General features: G+C 39.7%; 1 protein-coding gene across 5 annotated transcripts; it reads right to left on the minus strand.

The window, feature by feature from the left end:
* On the minus strand, positions 1-16,212 carry MCCA (methylcrotonyl-CoA carboxylase alpha chain). 5 transcript variants are annotated; one of them, XM_082907353.1, is made up of 16 exons: positions 15,726-16,212; positions 6,694-6,815; positions 6,411-6,558; positions 5,661-5,798; positions 5,324-5,419; positions 5,183-5,242; positions 3,957-4,049; positions 3,767-3,878; positions 2,707-2,811; positions 2,192-2,328; positions 1,593-1,827; positions 1,356-1,513; positions 1,075-1,191; positions 690-932; positions 478-573; positions 1-269 (listed from the first exon to the last, which is right to left on the minus strand). In XM_082907353.1, exons 1-16 carry the CDS (start codon positions 16,047-16,049, stop codon positions 261-263), a joined length of 2,193 nt encoding a protein of 730 aa, XP_082763479.1. In that variant the 5' UTR covers positions 16,050-16,212; the 3' UTR covers positions 1-260. The 5 variants fall into 5 exon arrangements, with proteins under 5 accessions (XP_082763479.1, XP_082763482.1, XP_082763481.1 ...); XM_082907356.1 differs by having other exon boundaries at positions 6,694-6,854; positions 15,726-16,181; XM_082907355.1 differs by having other exon boundaries at positions 6,694-6,887; positions 15,726-16,181.
* Positions 16,213-26,247: the final 10,035 nt, after the last annotated feature.

Genomic DNA, 26,247 nt, shown 5'->3' on the forward strand with positions numbered 1-26,247 from the left:
TGACTAGTAGAAAGGAATCTATATTTTTTAGATCGAATAGTAATCTGCAAAGAGATTTATTATGTTACATCCCGAAAATGTTAGAAGGCTTCATTTAAATGAGGAAAAAAAATAACATATGGCCATTGCATCCATCATGAATCATTTTTTTTTTCCTGACAGCCTCTGCAATTTACAGTTGAGACGACTCACATTGCAGTTACAGCGCAAACTCATATTGAGTCCATCTTAGCAAGACTTGTCATGAAGTCAACACACGTTCATTCATCCTGGCAAAAAAGGATAAAGCTAAATCAGTATAAACTTTAGGCAAGAAAACTAAAAGATCAACATTTAGCATTAAGGATAATCTCTACAATTCTATGTCATAATTTTTGCCAATTATGCAATCACCATTGATATTTTTGGGATGTAATATGAATGTGTAAATAGTGAATCTTAAGCACATGTGACGAATTTCAATACGCAATGTCTGACCTTGACGTGAAAAAGAACACTGCTGTCAGAAACCTGTTGGCCTGCTGCAACTTGAAGCCCGTGGATACACCCAGCAGTTGGTGCCTTCACAACATGCTATTAAAAAAAAATTAGACGAAAAACAAAAAAAAAAAAAAGGTCACATGAAGAGAAGAACCTCTCAACATTTGGATATCGAGTAAGCTAGAAATACAGCCAGCTTGAGTACATACCTCCATCTTCATTGCTTCTAAGACTAATATGGGTTGCCCTTCTTCAACCTTTGTCCCATTCTTTACCAGAACTTTAACCACTAAACCAGCCATGGGAGCCACCATGGTCCCTGGAGGGTGGGAAGCTGTATCGAAGGTTGGCTTGTGTTGGGTTTCATCATCATCAGACAGTTCAAGTCCCATTTTTTGCTTGAAGCAATGATGGTGTGAACCATGCCATATATGAATATGCTTGTTCCGATCCTAGAACAAATTGAAAATATATATATTATTAAAAGTATATAGAGATGATTGATGTCTCTTAAAAAATGAAAATGTCAAATATAGTTTGCCACTTTGCTTATTGTCTTGATTAGAAGGAGAACTGCACATAAACAAAGTTTACCTTGAAAAAAACAGCTAGACTGACATCCATGCTTACACCATCAGCTTCAACTCTAAAATCACGGTCACCCAGTTGTGTTACTTGGACTTCCAAACCAGGTGAATTACTTTCTCCTGTCTGTAAGAACAGAGCATAACATCATAGATAATTAAGCACAGGAAAAGCTTGTGGGACAGTAAAAAAGCATGGAAAGAAAAAACCCAATTGCATCCTTGATTATGGTGCATTCAAACAAAAGAAGCAACCATCAAGAGCCACACTTCAAATATAATAGAGTTTACCTCAATGTGATAGTTCCCATGTGGCTGATAAGTTATGGAAAGTGTCAAAAGCTTTGAACCACTACTATCGTTCTCATTGACCCACTCAAGTTCCATTGTATGCCTAGCACGATGATGGACTCTGAAAGGGGGATGAGCATACCATACTGAGAGACCCCCTGCACAAATTGATAGACAAAGACTGAGAGGGCTTCAACTATCACAGATTACACTACAATCTTGGAGCTTTGAATATACCAGGGGGCCTCTCTTTCAAAGATCGGTGTTCCTTTTCACATATACATGCAGCAACCATGAATGCACTGAATGTAGCAGCATTATGTGCTTCTTGTGCCAATTCTGGATTACTGGGATCAAAAAACAAGTCATCTCGAAAGTGCTCAATAAAATGGGTTTCCACTTCACCGTTTTCAAAAGCCTGATGGTTAGCAAGTCTCGAGAGAAATTTTATATTGGTTGGCAAACCTGCAACCTGCATAAACAATTTACAATCGGTAATTAAATTTGGAATGAGAAAAATTAAGATCTACTAATTGTAGAACAAGTAAGATGGGAAGTAATATATCCATGAAGAGAACTAACAAAGTGATCCACTAGATAATAAGATGCTTAAAATAAACAAACATTTGAGCTGTCACACAATTTAAGGGATCTCCCAGGACAAAAGTCAACAAAGTATGTCATCCTGACCATCTAAACTATCTATTTATCCTTCACATGATTGTACTTTTTTCTTTATTTGTCCAAGAAGAGTTACCATCGTGCAAAGCTACAAGTCAAACATTATAAACACGAGTATGGTGAATTGAAGACATATCTCCAAGTATAGCCCATACCTGAAACTTTGACAAGCAGTCCTTCAGTTTAACTAATGCTGCAGCACGATTCTCTCCCCATACCACAAGCTTGGCAATCATAGGATCATAATGCATGCTCACAGTGTCCCCTTGTTCAACACCAGTTTCAATCCGAACTGTTAAATGGAATTGACTGAACATCAGAGAAAAGACATATATATACCACTAGAAAAAAAAAAAAATTCAAATAATTTTTACCCCAAAAAGTAGTGGGAGGGTCAATCACAGATACCTAGTCTACAAAAGTAAATATCTGATTGTGTTTGTTTCAGCAGCTAAGGGCAGCACTGTTAACCCAAAGAGGTATGTACATGAATGATTGATAATTAGAATTTTTTCATAGGCTGCGTGTACACTTTTCTTTTCCTTTCCTTTTTTTCATATATGGACTAGTGATCTAATGAATCAAATAACTGAAGGAGAAACCAAAGGCCCCCAAAAGAAGAAATCTGGAATATTTCATAAAAGCCACCAATTGTGTTACACAATAATACCTGTTGACGAAATTGGAACAGGCCGATAATGGTGAAGAACCCCTGTTGCAGGAAGAAATCCTTTTGGGACATTTTCAGCATATATTCGGGCTTCAAAAGCATGACCTGTCATTGAATTTTGATATTGTAAGCATGTCTTAACTCTTCTATGTTTTTCAATTATATACATAACCCAAAGAAAATGTGTTCTAATACATGACCATGTATTCAAGAATTGAACATCTGTTCTAAGAATTTAGCTATTGTAAGCATGTCTTGACAAAATCTCTCTCTATCCCTCCCTCCCAACCATCAAACTATAATTTATTTCCGGTAAACACACAACACCAGCATGATTTTGCGGATCAAAAAATTGCAACAGAGACATAATGTCTTCTCAATCCACCTTCATATATACTCCCTCCCTCCCAACCATCAAATTATAAGTTCCTCTCTCTCAATCATTTTATTTCCGGTAAACACACAACACCAGGATGATTCAAAAAAACAAAAAAGGAACAGGTATATAATGTCTTCTCAACCCACCTTCATATCATATATACTAAAATTACATTCCAAATCTTTGCCTTAGTCCTATGTATCGTAAAGCTCTCAAGTCCAGAAAACCTCTCTGCAGTTCTACCATAATATCCACAGCATACCAAGTCTAATCAGTCAAACTTGTCATCAAATCAAATTGTATTATGGCAAGATCTCTTTCTAAAAAATTGCCAAATTACTTTCCTGGTTGCCAACCTTGCAATAAGCCTATTGTAAGAGGGAAGTTATTTAAGTACCTATTGTCATGATTCAAGTTTGTAAGCAGCAAGAAAGAGCACATATGTTAAAAATACAAAGTTCCAAAAACCATTTTTTTCTGCTGCAAAAATGCAAGGAAAGAAAAATATGAAACCTAACAGTTAATTTTCCTCTCCTCTGTCCAATCAGCAACCTGCAAAGAGCTATCTATTTAAATAGAGTTGTCACCAAGATAATTATTAAACTGTACAAAGGATCATATTTCAGAAAATAAAAGCAACATTCAATATGGAAGCAAATAGAAAAGGTGGAGAAATTTTACCTGACAAGGGCACTTGTGATTGGTTCATGGGAAGAGGCTCTCCATTTGCAACACGTATTTGCCACTCCACGAGATCTTGGCCAATAATCATCTCAGTCACAGGATGCTCAACCTGTCAAAGAACAAACATAGACCCTGTTTGGTTACTGTTAAACTCGCTGAGAAGAAAGAAGCAGAGTGATCAAAACACCTGAAGCCGGGTGTTCATCTCCATAAAATAAAATTGTCCTGAGGATGTATCGACTATAAACTCCACAGTGCCAGCATTGTGATAGCCAACTGCCTTTAGAAATCAGAAAGGAACTGCCACATTAGTGCAAATAGCTGAAGGGATCTCTCAAATACAAATGTTAAAATGTGCGGGACAAGATTTCAAAACAAACTTGTGCCAAATAGATAAGCTATAAAAAAAAAACCATAAGAAAAAAATACAGGATAACATATTTATTAGAATAGGAAGCAAAAGCAGCAACAATTGGGGAAACAGAAGCAGAAAATGCGGCAAAAAATAGGGGAAACGGAAAACAGTGAAACGTTGAAGAATTGAATGGGAGACTTAGTAAGAAACTTTTGCAAAGCAAAAAGAAAAACCTTTAAGAAACTTGATGGAAACCTAAATAAACACTTATACTTCATTATGGGTAAAAAGAAGAAAATAACTAATAGGTATAAATAAATCTGTTTTCTTGTATTCATGTTGATTCATCTTGCATTGTGCTCGACGCTCTTTCAATAACCTTTAAATCAAAAGCTACAAGCATGATCCAAATGGTCAAAGGTTAACAGCCAGAAGAAATGCTTCTAATTAGTTGCATAGCCGCAGTCAGTTCTAACAATGCATCAGAGGTGAACCGTTGACAAAGCATTCCTGAACAGAAAGTCCATCAACTATGACAACACTAGGGGGTAAAGTCCAAATGAAACTATGAAAGCATGACCATGAGATCGACAGCATAGCAATTTAGCATCTAACTTTTCTTCAACAACCCTTTGATTTGGGCTTTAAACACGAGTAACATGCGTGACGAGCAATATTCAATTCCCCCCCCCCCCCCCCCCCCCCAAGTAGTAGTAATAATAATAGTAATAGTAATAATAATAATAATAATTGCAGCATTAAGGTTTCCACGACGATTTAGAATATATAAAATAGGAGTAGTAGTAGTAGTAGTAATAATAATAATAATAATAATTGCAGCATTAAGGGTTCCACGATTATTTAGAATGTATAAAATAGGCGTCGGAGCATGAGAACAGAAAAGGAATGAAATTTTTCACACATAACCTGAAGAAAATGTCTTAAATTCTGGAGAACAGCATCATTTTCATAAAAATGAAGATATATCAACAAGTTCATAAATACGAGAGATGAGAAAATAAAATACTGATTGCCTTGACAAGAATGCTCATTCAGACCTTGGCCGCAGATACAGCAGCATGACCCACATGAGAGCGAAAGTCATTCAGGACATTTGGCTGCAAAAACAGTGCTTCTATCAAAACTATAGGCATCTACAACAAGAAACCTAAACTTAAAATACAGAGAGAGTTGCATACAGCTGGAGCTTCTTCAATTATTTTCTGATGTCTTCTCTGCACACTGCAGTCTCTTTCGTATAAATGTAAGATGTTGCCATGTTTGTCCCCAAATACCTATAACATTAAGCAAATTCAGGAGCACTCAATGAATCGGTACATAAGTCTTATAGACATATGTTTCTTATCATGCCATTAAACAAAAGTATCAATCCATCATCTACAGATTTTAAAACCAAATATAAATAAATAAATAAAATTAAGGAAACTGGGTATGATATAGGACAAGCTGAATTTCACAGATAAAATTACTTTAGTATGGATGAATACAAACAAAGAGGTGTAAAAATAAGAGTACCTGGACTTCTATGTGTCTTGGCTGTGTGATATATTTCTCTAGCAAGATTGTATTTATGCCAAAAGAAGCAGCAGCCTCACGTTGTGCCCCCAAGAATGAGTCAACAAATTCATTTGGACTTTGCACAATCCTCATACCCTGAGAATGACACATCTTGAGAATTTCATCTCAAACATAATTTATGTCCATATAACAAGGACACTCCTATTATGACCTTTGCTAAACATGGTTGTTAGAGGTTCGAACAAAAGTTGCACTATATAATATTAGTAAAGACTGGAAGAAACGTGAATATACAAATATTGCATGAAATGTTTACTTTGATGGGGTAGGTGTAACTTAGTTGACTGTAAAAGAGGAAAAAAAAATTACTATAGACTGCAGTAAAGCCTTACAACTGTTTTTTCTGTTCTATTTTCCCGTAGTTTATTTACTATTCCTGCTTTGTCTTACCCAGGCTTGTTCTAATCTACAGTGCACATGACATATTGCTTGATGGCCTCCCATATTCAAGAGAGTAAAATAATCAATTCACGGCAAAGAAATTACAGCAATGATTAGATTAAAAATGAAAATAAACTAATGATGAAGAGGATGAAGGCAACAAGTACACAAACTCACAAGGAATGTGTAATAAAGAAGCATAAAACTTTAAATCCGAAATAAACCGACAGATGCACCATCAATGACAGGGCAATAATCATGATAGTATCAGAAACATGCTCAGAGGGAACTCAACAATTGGCACACCTTCCCTCCACCTCCATGAGTTGGCTTTATCAAAATAGGATATCCAATCTTGTCTGCTTCAGACTTCATAAGGTCAATATCTTGTTCTTCACCATGATATCCAGGCACAAGTGGCACCCCTGCTGCACCCATTATCCTCTTTGATGCACTGATGGGCACATTAAAAAAATGTTAACAATAATCAGTAGGGCTACCATTGAAGTGAACAGAGAATTTTTTAATAGCGTTTCAGTTTGTACAAAGAAAAAGGAAGAAGAGAAAGAAAGAAGCAACTAGTTTGTACCTTTTATCACCCATGTCCCTGATAGCAGATGCTGGAGGCCCAATAAATGTAAAACCCTCATCTTCACAAAGTTGAGCAAACTCGGCACTTTCTGATAAGAAACCATAGCCCGGGTGGATAGCCTAATTATCAAATAAAGATTTCCACTCTGAAACCATGTCCTTGCATGTGCCAAAATAAAATCACTCAACCATCTATCAATGCAACAAAGATAACATATAGTGAAGAGTAGTGAACCAATGAAGATAAAGAGGAGATGCAACAACAAAAAATTCATGCTACCAGAGTTATTGCTTTACACTTAATATATATATATTTTTTAAAGAAAAAAAAGAAGAAGAAGAAGAGTTGACACTAATTCTTGACATACACAACTCCTAAACACAAATGATGAATGAAGAATAAATAGAAAATAGAAAAAGGCTGACACAAATGATGGAAGACTCTACACAACAGCTCAACTCTCCTGAAATTTTTAGCAAGCCATACACGCACCTAAATAATGAGAAATTTGGATGACCAGTAACATGGTCTACATTGGCCACGGGAAATGAATCATCCCTCAATGATGAATGTTCTTCCCCAGCTAGAGAGACCACATGATATATCCAACCAAAAATAGTTCCATTGAACCATTCATAAAATTTTCAACGAGACCATGCTTGTACTCTTAATCAATGTCCACTTTTAGTAACATAATATGGTAAACCAGCATATTTTACCTTCAAAATGTGTGAGTAAGGGGCGAGCAAGAGTGCTCATGCACATGCCTTCACAGAAATGTTCTGCAAGAATGTTGAAAGGCACACTCAAGTTCCAAGTTCCAACAGTCACTTGAACCTTGCATCCCGCACTTTGAGGGGCAGAGACAAAGATTAAGCCAAGATCCCATACTAGTATTGCGCCAACTGACTCAACTTGCTACAAGGATTTCGAGTGAGTGTCAATTAAGGGGCACCTTGTCCACTCTCGTAAAGATGTTGCCATTACAGAGAACATGTCATGCAAGAAAGTTGAAACCCACACATTCATGTTGTTCCCACTTTCACTTGAACCATTCAGCCCTCACTTGGAGGGGCACAGACAAAGCGCAAGTCAAGATCCAATAACTGTACTGGGCCAACTGGCTACCGCTATGTTTGGTTGAGGGATTTGAGAAGGGATTGGAAAGTAAAAGAGAAAAGATGTGTAAAGTAGGTAAAATATTTCACCTAACTTTTTCATTTCTTTCCAAATCCCTTCCAAACTCCGCCAATTAAAAACATCGTAAATGGGCTACAAGGATGCTCTACGAGGAGGTTCAAAGATTGTACAAAAGTGTTGGAAAAAATGATTTTTGGGGACTTTAATTTAATATTAAAGTGTGGTGACTTTAATTAAATATTAAAGTGGGTCCTAACCATTTTTTGTGTTGGGTCCAAGTGAGCCAAAAACCATTGGGTTTTGAATAAGAAATTGCCAACAAATTGCTTCATGATGTTAGATTCATGAATAAGATTTTAAAGAGTATTTAAATCTTTTTTTTCTTGGCTAAAGGGTGTGAATCTTTTGGGCATCCATACTTTTCATTTTGTGGAAAGGGGCTATGGATGCTTGGTGTTTTAATGACTAGCCTTAAAAGCTGGAGGCTTTTCCTCTCTCCCCTATACATGTATAAATTGAGACCCTCCTGTCAAGTCTTATATAGAAATTTTTTTTTGCTTCCATTTTACAAGTCAGTTTGCTTGATAGTTCCTATTGTGAGAGAGTGCTGCCATTGTTTTGTTCGCTAAGCTAGACAGATAGTGCTTCTGCCGTAGCTGGTTTGACCGTCGTATCCTGGGAGACAGACGCCGGGTTTCCTCAAGCACTCGACCCGTGAGGCGACGAAATCTGTTTTAAGGAAACTGCTTCCGTGCAGGCTTCGGTTTTGTCTCTTTACCCTTTATTGTTTTTGTATATTTCTGTTGAAATTTAGTTGTAATTATCAGCATATGTTCTTGGTATATAATTTGTTTTCTTCATAAATCTATTTATTTAATTTCACAATTTTGAACAACAAGCTTAAAACAGATTTTATATATCTTTTCTATGAAATTGATCGAATAGATTTATATAGACTATTAGGTTAGCTTTGTATAATGTTACTAGGAATTGTTGCGGAATTGCTCACTATTTCAATAATTGTAAATTATGCAATGGTACTCTCTAATTGCTTAGTTTAATTAGAATGCTCTATTATAATTTGCATACTTAATTGTATTAGTATGATCTTGTTTTATGCGTATGGTTCATCATTTCCCTACCATGATTTGCATGAATTTTAAGGTTATAAAATATAATTTATGGATGTTGCAATTTTGACATGCTAATTCTATTCTAGTCTCAATTTGTTACATGCTTATTATTTTCTAGGCTAAATTACATAATTTAATGTATTTGGAGTTATAGAGTTTTATGAATTGTGTACATGATTAATCTAAATTATTTATTTGGGTGCATTAATCTAAATTATCTAATTAGGTGCATTAATCTGAATTATTTAATTGGGTACATTAATCTAAATTATCTAATTGGATGCATTAATATGAATTATTTAATTGGGTGCATTAATCTAAATTATCTAATTGGGTGCATTAATCTGAGTTATTTAATTAGGTGCATTAATCTAAATTATTTATTTGGGTGCATTAATTTGAATTATTTAATTAGGTGCATTAATCTGAATTATTTAATTGGGTGCATTAACTTTGAATTTGACTTATCTATTTGGAGTTATTAGTTTAAATGTTTATTATGAATTAATTTCATTCATGACTCATGAGTATTGAACTTTATTTTAAAGTTGTAATTTAATTTTGAAGTTACAAATTGTATTTTGTTTTGGTACCTTATATTAGTTGGTTACTTATATAATTAATAGTTGGCTAGATGGTTTCAATTATTTATTATAATTAAATTTTTTAGATTATTTGTTTGTATTTTGTTGTGGTTTGCTACTAACTTTCTTTGTAGGGATACCAATGCGAAAAACAAATATAAAACCAAATGAATAGAATGCGAAAAACAAATATAAAACCAAATGAATAGAATTTGGGATGTAAAAACAAAAATGTTTGGACTACTAACGTTTGTGTTGAATAGAAATACCTAAGCGTGGAAAAGCTTTTGGACTCCATAGAATCCTTATGGATTGGCTATTTTATCAAAATGTTTGAAGCATGTTTTTTGCTTGAGATGTAGTTGGTTTGTTTATCAATTTGTGGTAGCAAGTTTTATTTGCTTGTTTTGTTAGAAGCATTTTATATGCGTGTAATTGTTATAGCAATTTTTTAAATTGTTTGTAAGTTTGGAACTTGGTTTGGTTTTCTGTGATAGAAACCAAAGTTTTAGCTTTGGCTAAAGAGTAGTTCTTATTTGTTCAGAAATGACAACTAAGATGGATTTGGTTTCAAACCTTTGGAGTTTGAGGAAGTCTTTGGGTTTAATCATTTTATTCCCAAAGTGTTGGAAAACCAAATTTGGAGAAAGTCTTTGGTTATAATCTGATTATGTCCAAAGTGTTTTGGTTTTGAGAAAGGAAACCAAATTTTAGCATTAGCTAAAATATTTTTGATTTTATTCAGAAATAATGGGCTTAGTTCCGGGAGTACCGGTTAACTTTTATGAGTGGTGTAATTCTGGTAGCAAATTTTATTTGCTTGGGAATCGGTTTGTTATAACCTGGTTTTTCTTCTAGAAATCTTAATTTTTAAATTGTTTCCTATGGACTAGGAGTCAACATGCTCTTGAATGTTTTGTCAAAAGGTTAACTGGGTTTTAAGTGGGACCGATGTGACCCCTCCAGTCTTCCTGGGAACATTCCTGACCATGTTCGATTCTAGGTTAAATGGTGAGACTAGTTTTGAATTAAATTTCCATCCAAGGGATTTTCTAAGGGTTAAGTTTATTTTCTGGAATCACAGAAGTGAAATTCTGTTGTGATGTTTCAGAAATGGCTTCAAAAGGTGACAAACAGAAATGTTGTTCCACCTGACAACCTTAGCCTCGCGAGATTCTTAAAGAAAGATCTTGAGAGATCAAGTATGATTAAAGGAAATCATAAGATTGCATTAAAAATTTCTCTAATTTGATCAGAGGCAATTAGTTTGGTATCCTTGTGATTGCTATGTGACTTTGCTTGAAAGTAAAGATGAGACAACCTGTTATAGTGGGTGAATATTTTTTTGGATTTTTAAATTCCAAATATATTCTTAAATTGGTAGTTCCTAGTGAGTACAAGATCACTGATCACAGAGATGGAAAACTGGTGGTTCCTAGGAGGTGTTAGACCACTGGCTATACAGTTATGAGATTGTGGTTCCTAGTAGTGAACAGATTACTGATCACATGTCAAGGCATCATGATTCCTAGTAGTGGAGAGGCTACTGGTCATATGTCAAGACATTATGATTCCTAGTAATGAAAGAGTCTATTGACCCTATGTCAGGACGTTGTGATTCCTAGTAGTAAAGTGACTACTGATCACAGGTTAAGACATTGTGATTCTTACTAGTAGAAAGTCTACTGACCACATGCTGAGAAATTAGTGATTCCTAGTGATAAGACTACTGGCCATGTTATGAAGTTCCGAATAGTAGACTATTGAACACTGGATTTGTGTTTCCTAATAGTAAGACTATTGGCTTCAGAGTGATAGGTTGGACCAAATATATTTAGGTGCCTAATTCGGTTGATGACATTCTGGGAATGTATTTACTGTGATATGATTTTGAGAGTTTCATAATCATTGTGACACAAGGATTTGTTTAAAACTTTGTATAAATTCTAAAAAGAAGGCCTGATTATCCGACTCCGTAATGAGGAGGATAATAGAAAGAAAGGAGGGAGTACCTCCTCAGTGAAGGCCAATGTCATTGAGCATGGCAAATTTTCTGGGATGAGGAAGAAGCCCCCCCTTTGAACAAGGGCTCTTAGCTGGGGCCAAGGGGTGGTGTTGCAAAGAAGCTGGCATACAAGCTGCGGAAACCTGGTTCTCGATTCTTTGGGAAGTGCTACAACTGTGGTAGCGAGGCTTTTTGTTTTACTAGGGCTATACGCCACATCTGCTCCGAGAAGAGCTATTTACAACTTTCAAACCGGTTACAAACGGTGAGAAGTTGTTTATGGGAAACTCTACTACCTCATTTGCTGAGGGAAAGGTGGTCCTGATGTTAACCTCAGGGAAAGAGCTAACCTTGAACGAAGTCCTGTATGTTCCGGACATTCGTTAGAATCTTGTCTCAAGGTCTCTTCTCAGTAAACATGTTTTTCGCATGGTTTTTTGAGTCCGACAAGGTTGTTCTGACGAAACACAAGTGTGAAACTTGTGTTGAAGCGAAGTGGACAAGATCCCGTATGAGTTTTGGAAAGGTGTTAAGCCTTCTTATAAATTCTTACGAATGTGGGGGTGTCTTGTAATAGTGGCGATTCCTACACCAAAACGGGTTAGGATAGGCCCGAAATCTGTGGATTGTATATTCATTGGTTATGCACATAATAGTAGTGCATATCGGTTTCTTGTTCATAAGTCTGAAATTCCCGACATACACAGGAATACCATCATGGAGTCAAGGAATGAATGTTTCTTTGAAAACATTTTTCCTTGCCGAACCCATGCAGGGGTTCCAAGGTCTTTGAAGCAATTTGATGAGCTTGCTAATGAGGATGATCATGTTGATGATCCAGGTGATGATCAAATTAAGGTTTTAGATGAGCCCAGACAGAGTAAAAGGGCTAGGACATCCAAATCTTTTGGTCCAGACTTCTTGACTTATATGGTTGAGAACGAACCTCAAACTTTCCATGAAGCTGTGACTTCTCCTGAGAGTCCTTTATGGAAAGAAGCGATCAAAAGTGAGATTGACTCCATCTTACAGAACCACACCTGGGAGTTGGTAGATTTACCTCCAGGGTATAAGCCTTTAGGCTGCAAATGGATTTTTAAACGAAAGATGAAGGCCGATAGGTCTATTGACAAGTATAAGGCGATGCTCGTTATCAAAGGGTACAGGCAACGAGAAGGCCTGGATTACTTTGATACGTACTCACCTGTAACTCGAATAACATCCATTCGCATAGTGATTGCGATAGCAGCTTTGCGCAATCTTGAGATACACCAGATGGATGTAAAGACTGCTTTTTTAAATGGGGATTTGAATGAAGAAATCTACATAGAGCAACCTGAAGGGTTTTCAGCTCCAGGACAAAGCAAGAAAGTCTGTAAACTTGTCCAATCTTTGTATGGTTTGAAGCAAACAATGGCATGAGAAGTTTGACAATGTAATGTTGTCAAATGGGTTTCGAATCAACGAATGTGACAAGTGTATTTATGTCAAAGACACTGACAGAGGTTATGTCATTTTGTGTCTATATGTTGATGATATGCTCATTATAGGTAGTAACGATGAAATGATCAAAACTACCAAGAAGTTGTTAAACTCTAAATTTGACATGAAGAATATGGGCATTGCAGATGTTATTCTGGGAATTAAGATTACCAGAATCTCTGGCGGAATTGTACTTTCTCAGTCTCATTATGTTGATAAGATACTTGAGAAGTTTAGTGGATCAAATACGAGTGTGTCATCGACACCTGTAGACTTAAGTCTACACTTTACCAAGAATAATAAAGAGAGTGTCTCTCAGTTAGAATATTCTTGGGTAATTGGAAGTTTAATGTATCTGATGAGTTGTACTAGGCCAGATATAGCTTACTCGGTTAGCAGGCTTAGTAGATACACAAGTAATCCTGATACTTCTCATTGGGAGGGCATTGTGCGGGTGTTAAGGTATTTACGTTACACTCGGGATTATGGGCTGCATTATACTCGATATCCGGCGGTGCTTGAAAGATATAGTGACGCGAATTGGATATCAGATATAAAGGACTCAAAGTCCACTAGAGGATATGTATTCACTCTTGGTGGGGCAGCCGTGTCTTGGAAATCTTCCAAGCAAACGTGTATATCTAGATCAATGATGGAATCAGAGTTTATTGCTTTGGATAAAGCAACGGAAGAAGCAGAATGGCTTCGCCATTTCATTGAAGATATTCCACGTTGGTTTAAACCTATGCCAGCTATTTGTATTTATTGTGATTGTCAATCTGCAATTGGTAGGGCACAGAGTAATATGTATAATGGAAAGTCTAGACATATCCGTCGTAGACATAATTCCATACGACAACTACTCTCGAATGGAGTTGTCTCTTTAGACTTTGTAAAGTCTAAGGACAATATTGCGGATCCGCTAACCAAAGGGTTAAGTTGAGTGTTAGTCGAAACGTCGTCAAAAGGAATGGGGTTAAGGCCTTTGGAAGTTACCGGAATGGAAACCCAACCTAGTTGACTGGAAATCCCAAGATCTAGGTTCAATGGGACAACCTAATTGCGTGTAACGGTAGTATGTCACTGAGGAGGTTAAACCTCCAGCCATTCCTTCTATTAGTGATACCTGCAAGTGTAGAGGATAAGCTGAGCTTTTAATGACTCTTATGTGTTAAGCTGTTGAGCTAAGTATTGCAGGATACTTTAGTAGAGTCACCTATGTGAGTTTGAAATGGGGCCGCTTCTAGAAGAATTGGACAGGCCAAGATTCTTTGAAACCACTCGCTGAACCAGGCTAGTGTCCAGGGCCACACAGGGCACACCAGTGAGAACATAATGGTGGTAGGAGTAATTCCCGTGTGAGATCTATTGTCTCAGTTTACATAAACGGTAGAGCAGTTCAAGATGCCTTATTCACTGATCTGCCAGTAAACTCGATAGGTTTTCACTGGGAGAGGTTCAAAGCCAAAAGCTACCTTCTCTAATGTCGGGGTTAGTCCGTTGTACTCTCTCTCAGAGTCTTCATTGTTGAACGATGTCCGTTTGTTGAGTCATTCGGTCAATTTTTATTCATGTGGGGGATTGTTGGAAAAAATGATTTTTAGGGACTTCAATTTAATATTAAAGTGTGGTGACTTTAATTAAACATTAAAGTGGGTCCTAACCATTTTTTGTGTTGGGTCCAAGTGAGTCAAAAACCATTGGGTTTTAAATAAGAAATTGCCAAGAAATTGCTTCATGATGTTAGATTCATGAATAGGATTTTAAAGAGTATTTTAATCTTTTTTTTCTTGGCTAAAGGGTGTGAATCCTTTGGGCATCCATACTTTTCATTTTGTGGAAAGGGGCTATGGATGCTTGGTGTTTTAATGACTAGCCTTAAAGGCTGGAGGCTTTTCCTCTCTCCCCTATACATGTATAAATTAAGACTCTCCTGTCAAGTTTTATATAGAAATTTTTTTTTTTTCCATTTTACAAGTCAGTTTGCTTGATAGTTCCTATTGTGAGAGAGTGCTGCCATTGTTTTGTTCGCTAAGCTAGACAGATAGTGCTTCTGCCGTAGCTGGTTTTGACCGTTGTATCCTGAGAGACAGACGCCGGGTTTTCTCAAGTAGTCGACCCGTGAGGCGGCGAAATCTGTTTTAAGGAAACTGCTTCCGTGCAGGCTTCGGTTTTGTCTCTTTAACCTTCATTATTTTTGTGTATTTCTGTTGAAATTTAGTTGTAATTATCAGCATATGTTCTTGGTATATAATTTGTTTTCTTCATAAATCTATTTATTTAATTTCACAATTTTGAACAACAAAAAGTAGATACAAAAGATTTTCTACCCACTACAGTACCATCAAGAATCAGATACACTCTCTGATTAAAAAAAAAAAAAGAAAATAATCAGATACATTCAATTGACCATCAATAAGAGTCTAAATGAAGCACATCATCCAATTTGGCTAAATGCAATAGATGTAATGAAAAATTTAACCTTGACAAGGCAAGGTCACTGGCAACGAACTCAATAATTTTGTAGAATGATTAATATAGTTTAAGAAATCATTAAGAAACAGTATATATAACCTCCAACAATCAAAATGTCAAACAGTAGCACAATTGTAACATCAAAACGGAAGATTCAAGAACAGAAAGCATCGTTTCTTGGCAATCAAGACGATTAGGGGACCAAATTACCTGGGCACCAGTACGAATTGCAGCTTCAATAATGGACGAAGCGTTGAGATAACTCGATCGAGCCGGAGGAGGACCGATTCGAACCGCTTCGTCGGCGGATTTCACGTGGAGGCTGTGAGTATCGGCGTCGCTGTAGACGGCGACAGTTCGAATCCCTAATCTTTTGGCAGTCCGAGTGATTCTACAAGCTATTTCGCCTCTGTTCGCAACCAGTATCTTCTCTATCCTTCGATTACTTTTCCGCGGCGGCGATGCAGAGAACAACCGTAGTTGGGGATTGGAGGGCTTGTAGTTGTGAAGCTTCCGCCGAATAATCGACGCCATTGACGTGTTGTTTTGGAGCTCTGTCACTGGCACTGTGGACTAGATAAACTACTGTTTGGCTTTAATAATGAGAATAGGGGATTTAATAATGAGAATAGGGATAAGCTTGCTCGACCGTTACTTATCAAGTACACGTGCTTGACGTGTTTGTTTGGTTGTAGTTATATTTACGTCTCGGGAAGTGGTGATCTTAACTGATAATTTTAGTTAGAAAGTTAAAACATTAGAAAGTTAAAAGATTATTTAAAAAATTAAAAAATATATATTTTTTACATATTTTTTTTATAAAAAATTAAAAAATTATTCTAAACATATTAATTTTTTTATATTAATATTTTAATTAAAAAAATTTGTTTCCAAACAAGACTTTAGATTCCAAGAAAAAATAAGGATAACCAATTGAGTGAGCTTGATTTTAATTTAGTTATATTCTACTGTTTATTTTTTTATTTTTCGTTTTTTTGAATATTTTTAAATTTTTAAATAATTTTTTAATTTTTTAGATGCATTTTATTTAAATATATTTAAATAATAAAATATTTGTAAAAAAAACATTTAAAAATAATAATAAATATACAAAAATATGACAAATATATTAAATTTTCGTATTCTTTGTATTTTTATATTAAAAAAACTCACAAATATTATATTTTAAAAATGTATTTATGTTAAGTGTGTCTAAAAATTAAAAAAAATTACTTAAAATATTAAAAAAACAGTGAAAGCAACAAAATAAGGAAAATAAAAAAGTAAAATTTTTTGAAAAGTGAATTCTGAAAATTGAAACCAAACAGAATGATTATCATTTTATTTATTTTATTTTTTGCTCAATAATTTTCTTTATTTTTTCTGATATTTTTATTACTCGCTTATTGTAGACATCCCCGAACGCCCCGGGAGGAACGAGCTCCCGTTCCGTTCATATTGGGGTCACTACAGCTCAGGACTCTCAAATTGTCACGGTTCTAAATCTGAACCAAAGAGTCTAAATCCGGCAAATCGTTTTGAGAAAACTGATTTTTGAAAGAAGTGCCAAACATGGACTGCTTCGCCAGATACAGAGTCGCCACCTAAATGTTTTTTAAATGGGAAATTTAGGAAACCCTGACTCGATGCCAAAGGCCACGTGTCCGTCATCACCAAAGTTGCATCGGCTCGGGAACTTGGGTACGATTGGGGAAGATCACTTCGTGAGCACCCCCGCTCGCCTGATCAAAGATCAGCCTCTACTAACCATGATATCAATTTTTGAAAACTTTGTGTGTTCTTATTCCGGTTATTAGCCTAGGTTACTATGTGATGCACACAGCATATAAGTATAGACTGGGTCGCTCGAATTTGAACAAAACATTTCCTGCTTGTTTATTTGAAAGATGGTTTGCTACTCGCAAGTAGGCTTAAAATGAAGATTTTGCCACCCGCAGGTGGGCTTAGAAAAGATGGTTTTGCCACTATCTAGTGGGCTTAAAACAAACAGTTGATGATTTATTCCAATCCAAGTAACCCAACCTTTACCCACAGGCATTCAGGCAGTTATATCACATAAACGTATAGCCTCATGGTAAGCATGCTATTCATGGCAGTCACTCACACGCATGCAAGGATGCTAAAGCATAAAACTCACCGAGTACTCCAAGCCAAAACAAAAACTCATTAGAAATCATGCATGAATCCTAAGTATACAGAGATGCCTAATGCAACACATGCAAGAATGCAAACTATAGCAGGCTCGGCTATTCTAAACATGGCATATGGAATGCTACAACTAACATGTATTCAATTTGGAATTGAAAGTACAATGCAGTTAGTATGGTGCGCCGAGCCCGGTGCATGCAAAACAGATGAATGATGCAAACATGCTGTCATACTGTATGCTAATTTAAATATGCCCTAATCTAACCATCATAAGCGGATAAATAAAAGGGAAGAAAGACGTGGGGTTGGAAGACATACACCACACTCACGCACACTTATTACAATATTGCCCTCGCACAGAGGGTCCAAATAAATAATACAGTCCCGAATAAAAAAATATTACAGTCCAAATAATATACAAATTCATAATTAATCAATCAAATTAACTAAGAAAGCTGTAAAACTGGCGTGCAACCCAGGGACTGCCTTGCTTCTGATGAATGATGCATGTCTGGGCTGCCTTGCGCGGAAATCCACTAGGATGCCCCAATTAGCCTCTGTTTATACCTTTTCTTGAAATGTGCGCCAAACTCTGAAAAGTTGCTGATTCTTCATTTTGCTGCAACAGAGAGCAGGAAAGGGGCATGGCAATGTATTTTCACAGATATATGCATGCCTCGATCCTCGTACCACCAATCATGCATATCGATGCATGATGGCAGAGGAGTCGAAATGTACAACTCAATATAGAATGAATGCATGTATAAACACAACAAGAACCTAACTCCATCATGGATGATCCGGAGTGTCGGTGACTAGGGAATTGAGACACGTTCCGTCACTCGGAGTACGAAACGCACCTCGTTTCCCGTGCCCGGGCTAGCTCCTATCCCGGACACGATACAATATGCATGATATGCATGAATGCAACTAAGATACAGCCTAGCATGCACAATGCTATGAAAATGAGTGAATGCGATCTAAGATACAACCTAGTATGCACTATGCTGTAAAAATGAGATGCCTCGAAATGCGTGCACACGGGCACGCAAATCGAGAAAATGACATACGCAATGCAAATGACATGGAAATGTGATATGGGCTTACACTAACATGAGAGAACCTCAGCCACACTCACATAAGAGACCGATGGATGAAAATGAAGTGCCTCGAAACGCGTGCACACGGGCACGCAAATCGAGGCAATGGCATATGCAATGCAATAATGGGCTTACACCAACATGAGAGAGCCTCGGCCACACTCACATAGGAGGCCATCAGATGAAAACAAGATAACTCGAAATGCGTGCACGCGTGCACGCAAACCGAGGACCGACCCTCAGGCACCGAAATGCCACTCTAATGAGACATGGCAAAGACATGGAAAATGATATGCAAACATGCAATTTTCAGTAGCAAAATGAGGGGCAAAACAGCCCCGAAACGAGGCGAAATGATACCCAATGCATGGAATTTCTCCCGAAATGCAAGATTAAGTACGTGAAATGGCTTACAGCTATACAAAGCATGCATAATTGGTACATGGAATGAAAATACAGAAGAAAGGCAGCCTCAAAATAAGAATTTTTACAGTTCAAAGCATGGCCAAACAGCAAACATAAATAGGGAAAAACTAGTATGCAAAATTGGCCCTAAATATGAGGTTATGAAGCAACTCACAGATGCTGACCTTAAACAGGTTAGGGTCCTTCAACAACATTGAAGAGGGGCCCAAAATAAACCACTTTACAGAACTGTAAAAACCCCAAAAAAAAACATAGGTATGGCTAAGCTCTTATGCAAGAATTGGGCCGAAAAATGGACAAAGAAGCAAGTGGCAGATGCAAAGCCCAAACAGAAAAAGAGTCTTCTATAACACTGAAGAGGGGCCAAAAATATGTACATTTACAGTTTATGGAAGCCCCAAAAACAGTATATAAATACACTCAAAATGTCATGCAAGATGAGGCTCAAAAGAGGCTATAACACAAAGTATACAAAATATTCAACAAACAGCCAAAGACCCTTAATGAAACATGACAAGAGGGTCAAAATATGTCTGTTTTTAGTTCGGACCAAAGTCCAAAAACAGCAACATCAGGGGCTGCCAAGGCATACAAAAATGGGACCAAAAAGAGGACATAAAGGAAAGTACAACATGGAAGTCCCAAACAGTGTTGATCCCTTCTTAAATGTTGAAGAGGGGCTCAAAATAAGCCCATTTACAGTTTACATCAGGCTCCAAAACAGATCACACATAGGCTAGAAAAAGCATGCAAAATATTGACATACAAAGAGGTATTGAAACAAGTGTGAGGTGGGGTTCTCAAATAGGGTTGAACCCTTCAACAAACATGTAGAAAAGCTCAAAATAGGCCTATTTTCAGTTAGGGTCGGAGCCTAAAACCGTAAGCAAGATGGCTAGAGGAATGGTGCAAAAATGAGCTAGAAAAGAGGGAAAGTGGACTTACCCTTGAAGGCCAATGCTTTTGTTGCTTCTTGGACCAACTTTGATGACTCTAAGCTGCTGGAATTCCTCCCCTTGCTACTGGAATGGCGTGGTGGTGGTAGAGCTTGATGATGATGAAGAAATGGAGCCAAGACTTGAAGGAAATGGAGAGATATGTATCTATATCTTCAAAGCAATTCTTCTAACCCTTTCTCTTGAGTTGGGAGGCCAACTATATAGGCAAGAGAGGGAGAGAAGAGTCTAGGCAAAAGTGGAGGGAAATGAGCCCTCTTTTCCCTCCAAAAGGGTCCCCCGAATATAGATATTTTCGGGGGAAAACCAAGGCACAGCTGGAATGTACTCAACCTGAAGAAGCAGGCCGGCCTGACATTTTGGCTGCAGGTGGCCGGCCGGCCACCCCCCCTAGCCGGCCGGCTAGAGGTCAAAAGGGGCAATGTGATTTTCTGGCCGACCACCACATATTGGTGTCCTCCCATGTCTCTTCATCACAACCATGTGGTTCAAAATTGGCAACTCTAAAACAGGAGAGAGAACAAGCCATTTTTAGGAGGGGTTCAAAAGGTTCAATTGGAGTTTCTGGCCGACCATATGATATTAGGATCCTCCCATGTGTGTACAACACAAATATGTGGTTTGGGGTTGAAGAAAGTGGCCCTAAGGTGTTCAACATTGGCTCGGAAGTGAGAAAAACGGGCGCGGGGGGCGAAAATGGAATATAACTGGTTGCTAAGATAATTGCTGGCCTCCCACCCTCCAGTGACCTTCCTGGTGATAAAACAGAGGTACCTGCCAAAAATGAAAGAAAATCGATGCAAAACGAATGCTCGGGGGCCAAAACACGCAGTTCGGGGTCCCGAAAATGGGCTGTTAAGCACCGAAAGTGGCGTTCGGGCACGAAGTGGGTTTTTCAGACCCCAGTGTCCCTCAAAAGGGAGCAAATAAGATGTATGACAAAAATCAGAGCAAATGGAGATGGTTAAGCGGTCCCGAACCGAGGCACACGGCCTGACGGCTCCGAAAACCGAGAACCGGGCTCCGAAATGGGCAATATGGCCTATGACCACAAAACGTAGCCTACGGCCACTGAGAGATGGTCTACGGGACCTCTCCCTCCCCTCAGGAAAAGAAACAGAGAAAACCGAGTCTGGTTCGCAAACCGAGACAAGGCACAGAAGAGGGTTCGGAAGTCCGGAGGCAGGGCTCGCAGCCAAGACTCTGAAACTTCTGAACGAGCACATTATGCAATATCACCAAGCGCTCAACTGGTGACGTCTGAGTCTTAAGGTCGGTCAAAAATGGGGTGTCTACACTTATGTTGGGCTGGGCTAGCTGTATTATTGATAAACAGGGCTGACATATGTTTCACACTTGGTACTCGACCCATTTCGGGATGGATCCATTGCCACCCATATGTGGTGGGCTCGAGCCTTGAGTCGGATAACTTCAGAAATAAAATAGTGATAATAAAATAAAAAATTTCACTCATTTATTATTAAAATTTTAAAATTTAAAATGAAAATTGTGCGGGGAGCAAATATTTCAGCAAGCTCGTACTCCTTTCTTCCTAGCTCTGTTTCTGTCCGATCACCTGAAAGCACAATGAGGGTAAGCTACCCGGCGGTGTGTGGCCGGAAAACCCCTCCGACGATCTAATTAGCACACACTTTAGGGAGAGGAGAGAGAGAGTGTTTGAGTGTAGGAGTTCCTTACCAAGTGTTCGTCCATCCAGTATGGGGGGCGCAGACATGTTTATATACCTTTCTGCGTCCCAAACCTGCTCTCAATGGTCCCTCGACACGTGGCTTTGCTATCCCATATGTCAGCACAAATCCTGCTGAGCGTCACCTAATCTCAATTGCCCGCTCACTCTATTGGGAGCTCGGCAGCCGAGCTGCACCATCTTGTCCGCCAACGATCGTGATGTGCTTCATGTCCAAGCACTCCACTAGCTAAGCTTAATAAGGACCGGGCTAGGCAACATCTCGACAAAGCCGAGCAAACAGGTACCTCGGCTGACCACGTCTTTCCGGGCGCCGGTCACTTAACTTGACTTGCTTCGCCTCCGTCAAACATGTAGCTCGGTCCAACCAAGCGTTGCCTTAACCGAGCAACTTCTTTCCAAACTGGGCCACACATCCTCGGCCCAACACTTGCCCCGCCCAAATCTGTCCGGCACAACTCTGTCTGGCCCAAATCTGTCCGGCATAACTCTATATCATTAATCTCCCTCTCAATTGCCCCTTAATTCCGTCCGCGAAAGCGTGACTAGGATTACTCACTTCGACCGGGATAACATTTCTTCAGTCTTCAGAATGCTAAATGGCAACCGGGGTAGTTAACATTACTGTCTGCAAACTTGCCCGGTTATACTCCTCGGCTGACGTCCTCTTCTTTGAAAGTAGCCCGGTTGGCTCCTCAACTCTTCAACCTGTCTCTTCAGTTCTGACGTCGCCATAAATGGGGACACGTGGCGGGCTGCCATTGGTTCTCCAGCAGCCAACCCGCCGTTTTGCCAGAATTTGAATTTGGGCGGTCTCTTTTCCTCTATAAACATCCAAGCCCCCTCTTCCTCATTTCGCTCCTACTGTCTCTCTGCAATCCGACGCTTCAGAGCTCAAGCACCTTTCCACAAGCCTCGTCTGCCATTCTTCGTGCTCGAAGGATTAGTCCCTGCCCTTCACTGGTAAGTCCTCCAACTCCTTTATTGTTGCTATTTTCTTAAATATTTCACACATTAGGGTAATATAACATAGTTCTTAGGACGTAGGCCATAGAAATCGTCCCAAACCTCCCACTGTTCATGGTGTTCTTCGTTTTCGCTGATGAACTTCGAAGAACTGGGGCGGACCGGGCTCCAGGTCTTCGTTTGATCCAAAAAAACCAAATAAACCGAGCAAATAGCCTGTTAGATATAACCATAGCAAGAACCGAGATAACAAAGGTCTTGGTCACTCAACCGGGCTAAAATCTGGCCTGCTTGGGCGACCGAGCTCCTTGTCAGCCTCTACGACCGAGGTGGTTTGGCACTCTGGACGACCGAGCTACAGTCCAGCTCGCTTTGCGCGACCGCGCTCCCTCTTACACTTGCCCTCCTTTTCCTGCAGAGTCTAAGGGGACCACTGTCCAATCCTGAGGCTCCCAAAGACCAAGCAGCCACAAATCACCTGACAGTGCCAAACCAAAGCCGAGCTAATTTAGCCGGTCGTTAATGGGGAAATTTCGTTTCCTCGTTGATACTCCGACTGCCCTAGCAGCATTCAGGGAGGAGTACGGCATCCCGGCCGATGTCCACCTAGAGCTCGCAGAGGAAGAGACCACGCCTTGGGGTAGAACAGAACAATGCCCCTTCACCGTGCTGTCAATCGTCGAAGGAGGCCTCCGCTTCCCACTAAACCCACTTATCACCGAGTTCCTCCGCCGCACCGGGCTGGCACCCACACAAGTGTCCACCAACACTTATCAAATTATCAACGGCGTCCATGAACTGAACAATTGGCTAGGCACCAACTTAGGTCTAGCCGAGATATTGAGGCAATACACGATGGGTCACACCGGTGACGGCCTAGCCTATTACTTGAAAATCAAACCGGGTAAGGAGAAAATTGTAACCGGTACCCCGGATAAAGATTTGCACGACGACGATTTTTTCTGGGTGTCGGGCAATTACGAAACAGCCGAGGTACCGGGCTGGTTTATAAGCAAGAACTTCGGTTCCTCATGTAAGCCGCTCAAACTTGCTCGGTCAGCTTACCTCTTTATTCTGTAATTAACCGGTTTTCCTGTTTATTTTGCAGCAATCCAAGCCTTGCAAGCCAACTATCAATTTCCCAACGTAGAGGCAATACGGACCGTGCTCCGCCATCGCCACCGTGATTGCAACGAGCTGCTCGGCTACACTCCCACCTACAGATACTCCGCTCCCCGCCAAAGTAAAGTTACAGACTTCCTCCGTACTCCATCACCTTCTCCAGATCCAGCTTTGCCAGACGTCCCACTAATCCGGTTGACAGAAGAACAAGAGATGGCCAAACGAAGCCGAATCAAAAACCTGTTCACCGCAACCTCGGCCGAGATACTGAGCGTCGTCACCCGCTCCCCGACTACCGGTCAATCAAGTGCCGCCGTGGTCGCCTTAGCTTCTCCAGCCGCCGGGCAGTCTAGCAAAGAAACACGCCGGGCTGGCAAAAGACCACGGGCAGATCCCTCTACCGAGCTTGTCGCCGAACTAACAACCGAGCAACCTGCTATCACGGTCAGCCCCATCCCAGCATGGCGGCCGCAGCTGAAGCACCGGGGCAAAGAGATCCCGGCAAATGCTTCGGTCAAAGGCGACAAGGAGCACTTGCTTGCCTTCGACCTCTCAAAGGCTCTACTGCTGCCTAGCGACGTGGTTGGCAGCGACCACGTTCCTGACACCCGGCTGGTCAAATCCGCCATGAAGTCCATGACCAGGGTAACAATTTCAATCTTCTGCTTCAAATTTCACAAGTGTTTGCACGGTTTCTTCTCTGATCAAATTCTCATTTTGCAGGCCATCCAAAAGCAGCACTTGGTCATGGAGCGCATCCACAGACTTCGGCAGAGGGCGAGTGATACCGCCAGCCAAGTCGAAAGCCTTCAAACCGAGCTTGGCCGAGCAAAGTCATCGCTCGAAGCCGCCAATTCCGACAACAACAGGCTGCTCGGCCAACTTGAAGCAGCCCAGAAAGAGAAAGACGGGCTCCAGGTCGAGCTTGACGCGCTTAAGAAGTCCAGGAAAAAAGACTGCGAGGACGCCAATAACGCCGGCTTCAACGAAGCCGAGGAAAACTACAAGAAACAAGTCTTCGCCACCCAGGACATTTACTTCAAGGCTGGATGGAAGGCTGCCTGTCAACAGCTCGGTCAGGGTCCTGACACTGACGTGTTTGCCTCTCCACTGGCTGTCTTCTTACCGACCTACCTCATTTCATATGCCAATGACGTCTTCAGCGCGTTGCAAGCTGAGGCTGAGGAAGGACTTGAAAAAGAGGGCGAGGCCGATGCTGAAGGAGAGGACCAAGCCGAACAGGAGCAAGCCGGCCAGACTGGGACCGGTGTCCAGGACCCAACTGTCACGGTCAACCTGGAGGCTGATGAAGAATTCCCTGATCTCTCCCCCCTAGCTTAGGTTTCTTTTTTCTGTTTCTGTAAATGTAACCGGGCTAAGTTCCCCACCTTTTGTATTAACTTTTTATCAATGAAAAGCTTTGATTTTATCAAGTGTTGGGACGATCGTCATCAATTCCTTTTTCAGCAAAACATCTCGGTATAAATTGTAAAATTGAACATAACACCCAAGTTGAACTCACCAACTTTTTCAACCGGAATAAATCAACTCGGTTGGGAATCCTAAGTTGGGCAAAACACCAAATCTTCCAACCGGAGTAAATCATCTCGGTTGGGAATCCGAAGTTGGACAAAACACCAACTCTTCCAACCGGAGTAAATCATCTCGGTTGGGAATCCGAAGTTGGACAAAACACCAACTCTTCCAACCGGAGTAAATCATCTCGGTTGGGAATCCGAAGTTGGACAAAACACCAACTCTTCCAACCGGAGTAAATCATCTCGGTTGGGAATCCGAAGTTGGACAAAACACCAACTCTTCCAACCGGAGTAAATCATCTTGGTTGGGAATCCTAAGTTGGGCAAAACACCAGCTCTTCCAACCGGAGTAAATCATCTCAGTTGGGTTAACTACGTCGAACAAAATAACAACGCCTTTCAGCCGGAGTAGATCATCTCGGCTAGAAATACTTAAGTTGAACAAAACACCAACTTCTTCAACCGGAGTAAACCATCTCGGTTGGGAATAACTAATTTTGAACAAATCACCAACCTTTCCAACCGGAGTAAATCATCTCGGTTGGGGTGGCCTAAGTTGGACAAAACACCAACTCTTCAAGCCGGAGTAAAACATCTCAATTTTTATATTAAAGCAACAGTCCAAGTGCTAAAGCAAAATTACTTCTATATATTGACAAAAAGAATTACATTCTGAAGTGCAAGCCAAAAAATTCCTTTGCACAAGAAAAGAAAGCAAAAGCTTAGAAATAATACAGTTTCAGGTTG

Source organism: Camellia sinensis, chromosome 14, assembly GCF_055761805.1.
Source record: "Camellia sinensis isolate YWXY chromosome 14, ASM5576180v1, whole genome shotgun sequence".
Classification (NCBI taxonomy): Eukaryota; Viridiplantae; Streptophyta; class Magnoliopsida; order Ericales; family Theaceae; genus Camellia; species Camellia sinensis.

Coding starts and splice junctions, on each gene's coding strand:
- MCCA (XM_082907353.1), bottom strand. CDS start 16,049: ATGGCGTCGATTATTCGGCGGAAGCTTCACAACTACAAGCCCTCCAAT. Junction 5,420..5,660: donor CAAGACACATAGAAGTCCAG/GTACTCTTATTT, acceptor TTAATGTTATAG/GTATTTGGGGACAAACATGG. Junction 574..689: donor TAGAAGCAATGAAGATGGAG/GTATGTACTCAA, acceptor TTTTTTTAATAG/CATGTTGTGAAGGCACCAAC.